The sequence below is a fragment of the Choloepus didactylus genome (assembly GCF_015220235.1).
Source record: "Choloepus didactylus isolate mChoDid1 chromosome 23 unlocalized genomic scaffold, mChoDid1.pri SUPER_23_unloc11, whole genome shotgun sequence".
NCBI classification, from domain to species: domain Eukaryota; kingdom Metazoa; phylum Chordata; class Mammalia; order Pilosa; family Megalonychidae; genus Choloepus; species Choloepus didactylus.
Window position 1 is genome coordinate 200,281 of NW_023637592.1, and position 9,554 is coordinate 209,834.

General features: G+C 50.5%; 1 pseudogene and 1 gene segment (V, D, J or C); both read right to left on the reverse strand.

Annotated features, from left to right (window-relative positions):
- Nucleotides 1–490: 490 nt before the first annotated feature.
- Nucleotides 491–4,190, reverse strand: LOC119524963 (annotated as a pseudogene).
- A 1,755-nt stretch (nucleotides 4,191–5,945) lies between these two features.
- Nucleotides 5,946–6,964, reverse strand: LOC119524964. The segment is given in 3 exon segments: nucleotides 5,946–6,007; nucleotides 6,432–6,779; nucleotides 6,903–6,964. Coding segments are annotated over 3 exon segments (456 nt in total).
- Between the last annotated feature and the right edge of the window lie 2,590 nt (nucleotides 6,965–9,554).

The following is a 9,554-nucleotide window of genomic DNA, read 5'->3' on the forward strand; positions in this document are numbered from 1 at the left end:
TCTGTAAATAGTTATTCCTATTTCTCTGAGGTGGTAGAATTAATGTTGTCTTAAAGCTAGAATATAATCTCTGGAGTCCTGAGATTCTCTACCATAGTGCCGACAATGATTTCCTCTAGAAACGATTATGTTATCTCAACCTGCAGTAAAGGATAGGCTTCCATTTTCTTTTTCCTTTTGGTAGGGCCCTAGGCACAGTATCACCTTCCTGTACCACTGGTTTCTACATTTACCTATAGTTTGGCATCAGTCCTATTTTGCTTTATTTAGGTTTTTTGTTTTTGTTTTTGTTTTTGTTTTTTGGATCTTGGGTGGAAAATCATAATCAACAATTGATTTCTATTCAAGGTCTTCTTCCAGCTTGGTCTGTTGGAATCATTTAACATTGAAAATGTTTACCTTCTAAAAAAAAACGTATTTACAAATAGTGTTTACACATCAACTGGGGGAGGGGGAAGAGTGAAATTTCCCATATTGGATGAGGAAAAGCTCAGGCCTGAAGGACCTGGAGGCACAAGCCAGCGAGACTCTGCGAAGGGCCTTCTCCAGGACCACCCCACCCGGGACCACTAGGGCTCACAATCGGCACAACTGAACCTGACACGGATACTGGTTCCTCCACTGCGCACTCGTTAGTGGACTTGGGCGCCTCGAGGCGGTGGATGAAAGTCTGCAGCTCCTTGCGGAAGGCCTTTATCTGTGCTTCAATGTGGTGGAGCAACTTTGCTCGTGGATGCTGCCGCTGTCATCCTCCTCGTCGTCCATCAGTCTGAACGGGTCCCAGGTGGCCACGTAGCTGCACGCCTCGGTGATGATGGTGTCGGCGATGAGTCGGTCGATGGTCTTGTCCAGGCGCTCAGCCTCTGAGCGGATTCCTTCATCTGGTGCCGGTCGGAGAAGCCAGGGCCGGGGGCCGAGTAGAAGGAACCAGTGGGCGTGAGGCAGAGGATGTTGCATAACTCCTGCGAGTCACTCTCGCTGCCAATGGACCCCTCGTGGTTGCGGTGCGGAGGCATCGAGTCCTCCTCTCTCTCCTTGCCCGCGTCTCTCTCGGCGTCACTGTCGCGGGGGCTGCCGCGGATGCCCAGGAGTGAGGCCAGGTCATAGCGCTGCATGTTCTGGTACTGCAGCTGCATGACCTTCCCGCTGAGCTCGTTGATCCGCAGGCGCGCCGCCTTCAGCTCCTCCTGCAGGGCCTCGGTCTTGGTGCTGTCGTGGTGCTGCGCGCTCTCGTGGGCGCCCGACTTGTTGAGCTGTGCCGTGACGCGCTGGCTCTGCTCCTCTAGGTCGGCCACATTCCTCCGCAGCAGCTCTGTCTCTTCTTCCACTAGCTGCAGATGCCGCAGCTCCGACAGGGATTCGCTCTGTTCCTCCACTAGCGGGTTGGCAGAGCCTTTGAAGTCATCGCCCCTCAGGTCGTCCAGTTCCGCCTTCAGGCCTCGGTTCTCCACTTCCAGTTCCATGATTTTCCTGCCCAGAATGTTGGCTTCTTCCTCCACCAGCCACAGTCGCAGTTTGAGCTCTGCCTCCCTGGTGCTGGGCGGCCCCCGGCTTCTCCTTTGGACAGAGAGCTGTCTGGATGCCTGAAAAAGGATATGTACTTCTGCAGCTGGTGTTCGAATCCGTCCTTTCCTTTCTCTTTTAATCTTGGCCATTTTCCTTCTCATCAAAGCAGCTTCCTCCTTAAGGAACTGCAGCTTTTCAGATCTTCATTGTCCTTCTCTGTGGCAGTCTGTTGAGTCTTTTTTTCAGATTTTGGCAAGTCTTTGCTTCCTCTTCTTTTTAAAGACAACTCTCATTTTTTTCAGTTCATTCTGTAAAACTTGCTTTGCAGTCTCAACTTCTATAAGCTGTTGCCTCAATTTCTCATGTTCGTCTTCTGTTCTTTTCTTCCACATTTTCCAACTCACGGTGAAGTCTCACAGATACATCCTTTGCCATCTTGAGGTGCTGCTCTAGGGTGCACAACAGCTCTGCATAGATTTCTCCAGTCTGTGCATAGTGGAGCACAGTTTGGGTTGGCTCTCTCCAACTCGTGGTGCATTTCCTGCAGCTGACAGGCATCCTCCTTGAAGAAAGTGTCCCTCATCTCATCCATCTCGGTCCTCAGCTCATAGATCTCATTCTTGAGTGTCTTGTCCTCCTCTCACAGCTTCTCCATTTCCTCCTGTATTGCTTCCTGCTCCTGGAGCTGCTGCGGATTCCGCAGTGATGAAGGAGGCGCCGCCGCCTGCATGACCCCGCCGCTCCCGCTGCCGTCTGTGCTCTGCTGGGACCTCCGCCGCCGCCGCCATTGAGGAGGAAAGGACTAGCGAAGGGCTAGTAAACTGCAGTAGAGGCGGCGACCAGGGAGCTGCGGCAGCTATTGCCGCCTTCGCCGTTCTTAGGGTGCATCTGAGCGGCGGCTGCCGCCAGCTCCTTCTTGAGGTGGAAGTGGATGAGCTCAGATTGCAGTCAGCCTTCCTCCCAGTAGCTCCCTCCGCCACCACTGTTCCCCACCGCAACGCAGCTTCCGGGATTTTTGTCGCCCTGGCCTGGGATTTTCCCCGCAGAATAGGAGGATGGCGACGGGGAGACCCCTCCCCGCCGCTGCCGCCCCTCTGTGTGCGCGCACGCCTTTCCCTCTCCAGCACCTGGGCGTCGGGGGAGGCTGCGCGGCGCCCCGCTCCCTGTGCGCGAAGCCGCCGCCGGCTCCTCCCCCTTCTCCGCCCCCTCCTCCTCCTTCCCGGGGCGGAGGGGGTTCCCCAATTTCGAAGGCACTGGCTGTAGCTCCCGGGGCCTCGCCTCTGGCTGGCCGGGCCTCCTGCTGCCCACAGCAGGAAGGGGAGCCGCAGGGGCTGCTTCAGCACCAGCAGCGGGTGGACAGCTCCCGGTGCCGAGCCTTTGGGCGCCGCCTTCTCGTCCTGCCTCCGCCTCCCCGGGCGCTGGCCAGAGTGGCCCCCGGGCTCCGGGTCTTGTTGCCCCCGGACTCCGGGTCTCGTTGCCCCCGGGTTCCGGGTCTTGTGGCCCCTGCTGCAGCTAAGCAGAATTGATTTTAGTGCTGGCCCCCACCAGGGACCGGCTGGCAGTGGTTGTCTGTCTGACCGAGTTGTCCCTGGGTCTGGCGGGTGACTGAGCTCTCTGCTGCTCTCTGCCACTGCCCTCCTGGAGCAGGGGCGCCTGAGTGTCGGAGGCGGCGGCAGAAACTGCGGCTGTGGCAGGGGCAGCGCCCCGGTCGGTGACTGACTCATGGCCGTCTAGGAAGAAAACCTATCGGATGCGATTTGGAATCGTCCATTACTGGGTCATCCTCTTCCCTCTTCAGCGCCACCAACCTTCCTTTCTAAACCGGGACGGAAACAAAAGAAAGGAAGCACACAGCATGTCTGCGTTCGTACAGAGAAAAGGGTGTTTTTTCTGTACAAGAGAAGCCCCTGAAAATGGTGAGATTTGGAAGGCGCTGTCTAGAAGATTTTCTTTTAATGGAGAAAAAGGACCAAGCCTTGTTTCTAGGAATAGGATGCAGAGCTGTAAAAGAGCTGCTTGGCCCAGGGGGGCGCTGTCGCCATCTCACTCAGCCTGAGTAAAATGATGAGAGATCTGAAAGCAGCTAAACCGAAAGTGTTCTTAAGGTAGACGGTAGCCGGTTTTGGAAAGGGTGAGATGAAAACGTAGAAAGGAATTTGTGGGAAATGAGAAGGAAGAGGAGGAAGAGGAGGGAGGGAAGGGGAGAGAGAGAGAGAGAGAACAAGTTTCAGAATGAGAAGGAGTTGCCCACATACTAGCGACATGAGAGATATTATTTAATATTTACATTAATATTAAATTACAATAAATGGTGCTAAAAGTAGAAATATGAGCAAAAATATGATCATAATGTGAAAAAAATGAGTACTAATATTCTGTGAGGGAAGTTACACTCAGGCACAGGATTTTCCACTCAGTAAAGCTGATGTGGCTGTACCGCTGAGTGACCAAACTGCCCTCCACAGAGCCCACCCTGATTTCCTGGCTTGGCACCACTCTTTTCCCAGAGGACAAGCCAGCACTTGGGGGCACAGCGGTTGCATTGAGCTATTTCCATCACAGAAGAGACAACACTCAGTTCCTGCTGAAAATGTGACTGGCTCTGGATGTGGCTTATCCTTCCCTCCACAAGGATAATCATGGGCATGTTACAGACTGCAACACTCACCATCGTGGTTTTGCATTCCCCGTGGCCTCCAACAGGCACATTCTTGCAGTAAATGAGGTATGGATACAGCCCTGCCTTTCTTCCCTTTTTGGGGGATGACAGCTATAAATTGACCTTGATTGCAGGTTTTGTGCTGTTCCCCTCCCCTGGACCCACTCCCTTCTGCTCCTGATGTGAGCAGTGAGCTCTGAAAGGACAGTGTCCCTGCTCCTCCTCCTTGTCCCCAGCTTAATAGAAAGTCTTGTCTGTGGTAGTGAGTGAAAAATAACCAATAGTGATTCAGTGATGATGAATAAATTAACAGATCTGATCATAAACAAAGGGAAGATATCTCTAAATTTCTTGTCCTTAAATAGTGATATGGAAACTCTATCATGTCACTGGATTCTCCCCTTGGAATTTGGGTGCACAGACAATTATGGATATTCTGTTTAGAAACAAGGGGAATAAAAGACAAAAGAATCTGAGAGAGAGCAGAATCTTATGAAGGTGTATACTTCCAAATAAATTTACTCTAAAATACTAAATGTACACTCATTACTCACCAAGAATTGGCAATTATGATGGAAGATTATATCTGATAAGTTCTGGGTTCATATTATGCCACATCCTTGTTGTGCTTTGATAAAAAGACCTTTATTCTAAAGGAAATTTCCCCATTAGGTGAGCTCTTCTCCACTCCTCTTTAGTGGGGAGCTTGTGATATACCTGGGAATTTAGGATCTTCTGAGTATAACCTGAGGAGAAAGAGAGAAGCCAGGCTCTGATAAGTTTCCAGATCTCACGGGGATGATTAGAAAGGCTCAACCAGGAACAGCATATATCTGGGTTCGAGGCAGTGGGATAACTGGGTCCCCTGTGTCACACATGCTTGACTTCTGTCCTTCTTGTCATCCTCATCCAGCTTGTGTGAGGGCTGTTTTTGCTTCTGGACACATAATGATTCTGTGATCACTGGGAAGGCAAGAAGAAAAGAGGTTATTTTCAGTGATCCCATAAAGGTAGACCAAGTTTGGAGCACCGGGTCCTCTGGGTTTAGTAGCACAGCTGACAGTAAAGACAAAACCTGAGCTGGTGTTGGTCACAGGCAGATATTGCAGGGAGTGATGGGTCAGACAGGGACATGGAGGGAAGATGTGAATCTTCCCATAGCTTGGAGCTCTTGGGGGCCTGGGGGTTGTACTCAGCTGTCCTATTGTGATAACCAGACTCATCTCAGGTGGCCCAGGGGTGATCCAGGAGCCTGGGCCCAGGGAGGCTGGTTGGCACTCCCCAAGGAGGTCACAAATGGAGGGGCTCTTCCTGGGAGCCCTGGGTACATATCATTGTGGTAACCCACAATATTTCTGCAGCTGTCCTTACAGGAGATGCTGACTGCAGGGTCTGAGGCCTTTACAGGAGCTCCCTGGGGTGGAGTTACTTCATGCCATGTCAGAGAGTTCCCACTCCCTGGTGGTCCACAGACCCACACCTGCACCCTGAGAGTCGCAGAGCCCTGAAGGGGGTGGCAGGAGAGGAGGACACACATCAGTTCCTGAGGGCTCAGCAAGAACCACCCACAGAGGTCCCCTGGGGTCCTGAGAGGCATCAGCTGTAGGAAAGTCATAGCAGTAGGACTAACTTCCCCACCTTCCCTGGGGCAGGCTCGGGGTTTCCCCAGCAATGGTGTGCCATCTGTCCCCTTTGCTGGCCTCAGGGCCCTAATTCTCACATGGCTGATCCCCTCTCCCTGTCATTACCACTGAAGAAGTGGTTCCCTTGGGTGGCCAGTTCAGCTCTGTGTCTTGACATCCTCAGACAGCACTTCAGGGACACAGGATGCTTCAGGCAGCCCTGAGTGCAGGTGACAGGAGGGAAGGGGTTGTCTGTGCTCTGACCTCGGTGTTTCAGCACCCATTTTGTTGGAAACTGTCCATCTACTGGAGCATCCCTGGGCCTCTGACCCCAGGAGAATCCTACCAAAGGCAGAGGTGCTTTCCTTCAAGAGGAAAAACCGAGCTCCACAGGCTCTGATTTTACCCCATATGGGCATCAAGGAATAGAATTTGTTATTGTCATGAGATCAGTTTTGTTTATTTGTTTGCTGTTAATGCTTTGTTTGGGGTTTCCCTGATGCTTCGGAAACATTGAGAAATTTGGAGAAGAACCATGGTGAGCCATAAGCTATCCCCAGATACAGGAAGTGGATATGAAAGTTATTTTAGTAAGAGAAGAGAGTCATGGTCAGAGACCCCAAGAAGACCAGTTTTTGTCCCACTTCCCCATCTGCCTGTGTCACTGTGAGCAGCATTGCTGTGCCAGATCTGACAGTAATAGTCAGCCTCATCCTCGGGCTGAATTCCAGAGATGTGTAAATATGCTGCATTGCTCGAAGTGTCTTTGGATCCAGAGACTCGATTGGGGACCCCAGGTCCCAGCTGCTTATCTGAGTCTGAGTAGTAGTACAGGAAATACCGGGGAGCACTCCCTGGCTTCTGCTGGTACCAGAATATGTTTTTGTCACCAATATTTACACCACTGCTCAGGGTGCAGGGGAGTTTGACTGTTGTTCCCAGAGATGCAGAGAGGGCGGTTGGCTGGGTCAGCACAGGCTGGGAGAGGAAACCTGCAAACACAGACATACAGGGTTGCTGAGGCAGGGTTCATGTCTAAACTGCCTGGAGGTCTGAGCTAGAGAGGTTGACCCAGGCTGGGAGATCTTCCCTGAGTCCCCAAGGCCTGTCCCTACCTGTGCAGTGAGAGAGGAGCACGAGGAGGAGAGGGGTCCATGCCATGGTGGACACAGCCCTGCGAGGCCCACAGTGTAGCTGGGCTGCCCCAGCCTCCTTTTCTCTCCCACACCCTGCCTGGGGAGGGGCTCTTCATGCAAACTTGTCTCATCTCTATCCCCTGACTGCCCAGCCCCTCCCTGAGCCCTGACACTGGAGCTCAGCTCACACTGTAGACTGAGGAAGAGGAGGGTTGGGTTTGCCCCTTGGGAGAGCCCTGGGAGGAAACACTGGTGAGATGATGCAATCGTCCTTGCTCAGGGGACTCTGCCAGGCAGAGAAGACACAGCTGCTGGGTCCCCATCAGCGAGCACAGGGCCCAGCCCCCCTTTGAGTGAATGGTCCTCGCTGTGCACCAGTGTAGGACCCCAGGGCAGTCCCACAGCACCCCCTGCTGCTCACAGGGCAGGAAGTCACCATTGCTGAAAGGCCTGAGAACATATATACAAATATCTATGTACTGTTTCCTAGCTATTGTGATTTGGACACACCATGTGTGATTACCAAATAGTTTCTCCCTCCCAGAAAGGCTATTGGAGTTACAAACTACAATCTAAGGGGTTAGCACCACCAGAGAAGATTCTGGAAAAACTTAATACACATTTTCCACCAGGTCAAGTATCAGACAAGGGACCACTGGGCTGGTTTGAAGGCTCTGGAGGTCTTTTCAGGGAAGCTGCAAGAAATGGATATTTGAGAATATGAAAAGTTGCTCAGTGGCTTGTTCCAATGATGGCAATTCAGCAATTATTCAAAAAGATATGCAAAGCTTTTAGAATTTAGATATGAATTTAATTCACTTTAGGAACTTGGGAAAAACCTACAGCTCTGCTAAACTTAACATTTAACAGCAAATATTGTAACAGTGTTCTCTATGAACCAGACTTTATCTCCATAAGTAAAAGTTTTGGGCATAATTACATTGTAACTTGCAAGTCAGGATTTTGTTCTGGGTGTCACAGGATTTGTTCTTATTGTAAACAGATTTTTTTCTGTCTGGACTTTCTTATGGCTTGTTTAAGGATAATAGGAATCTAAGTATATCTTTTAACATGATATGGTTTTTGTGGATGTGTTTGGTACCTGGGCAGGCAAAGGCAGACATCATCAGGCATCACCCCACCCACCATCCTCTCTAACTTGAATTCTCCAAATGGTTCCCACAGGCCCAGACTCATAAGGGCCCTTCTGTAGATACTCCATGATATGCTCTGAACTCCAGGCCTCTCTTTTTATGGTGTTTCTGGATAGTGTTCATACAGCCTGGGTCACAGAGGCCTAAATGTCAGGGCTCTTTCTATCATTAGCACCAAGTCACACAGTCACCACCATCCCCTGGTTCTACTCTGGGTGGTGCCCAATGTTCATCCCAAATGTAATGAGCTGAGGGCTGGTCCCTGCCCTGGCAGAGGGATCAGACATGAAGCAAATGTTCACTCTGAAAGGGGATGTCATCATAAGAGGAGACTGTGGTCCAGGAAGTATCTTACGTGGGTGACTCTAGAAGGGGAAAGTGAATCTCAGCCCTGTAGAGGGTCAGGAGGCTTCCCAGGGGAGAAGGGACAGGCAGGGCTGGAGCTGGGCTCAGCAGATGCTGCTCTCAGAAGAGTAAACAGAAAAATGCAAAATGCTTGGGGAGGAGTGGAGGAGTGTACAGGAAGGGAGGGAGTGTGGTGGGCAGCACCAGGGCTGGAGAGATGGGGTGGAGCAGGGCCTTGGTCCCCAGCTTCTGGGCAGATATTAATATTAATAATTTTAACAGATGGAAACCAAATTGTCAGGCTGTGATCCACACACACACTTCATGGAGGGGGGACAGAGGATGGGCCTAGGACAGGATGTTTCACAAGCAGGCACAGCAGAGGCCTGAGGGAAGGACACCTCTGAGGGACATGGAGGGTTTCACTCTCAGCTCCCAGCTCCAGGGCCAATGGGACATGCAGGGCAATTGACAGTGGGGAGTAAATTGAGACTCTGGACATTTTAGAATAGTAATTCACAGGTAGTAGTGTTTTCATCCTTTTTCTATATTCAAAACCAAAGGGAGGAATGAATTTGATGTGAATTACCAGCAGGTCATGAAGCCTAACAGGATGTTTCAAAACCATCCTCATTTAATTGAACAAAAGGTCATTATTAAGGCAATTGAGCTGCTAAACTTTTCCAAAGGGACTTCTTTAACGTGTAATTGCTTTTATCACAAAAAGAAACCTTAGTTCTCTTTTTTACAGGATATATTTTAATCTTAAATTTCAAAAAATAACATACATCCTCAAGTTTGATAAAGGGGGGCACTGTGTAGTTTGAATTTAAAGAGGTGTAAACTTTTGTACCCTATAAGCTTTACTAGTTGAAACTTCTTCATCTCAGAAGTGAGGTGTATCCTTGTTACATCCCCTGAACTCCATTAGATCCTCTCAGCTAGTGGATGACAAACTTCACCATTTCCAGCCTCCACGGGTACAGTTTTTTGTTATGTTAGCCTCCCAACCCCATCACAGCAACTGAATTTTTGTTTTATCGTAGGAGGTCTCAGCCTCCTATTTATAACCCTAAATTTCACAAGAGCAAGTCTCAAGGCAAGGCCTTGATTTATTAAGGGGTGAGTTCCT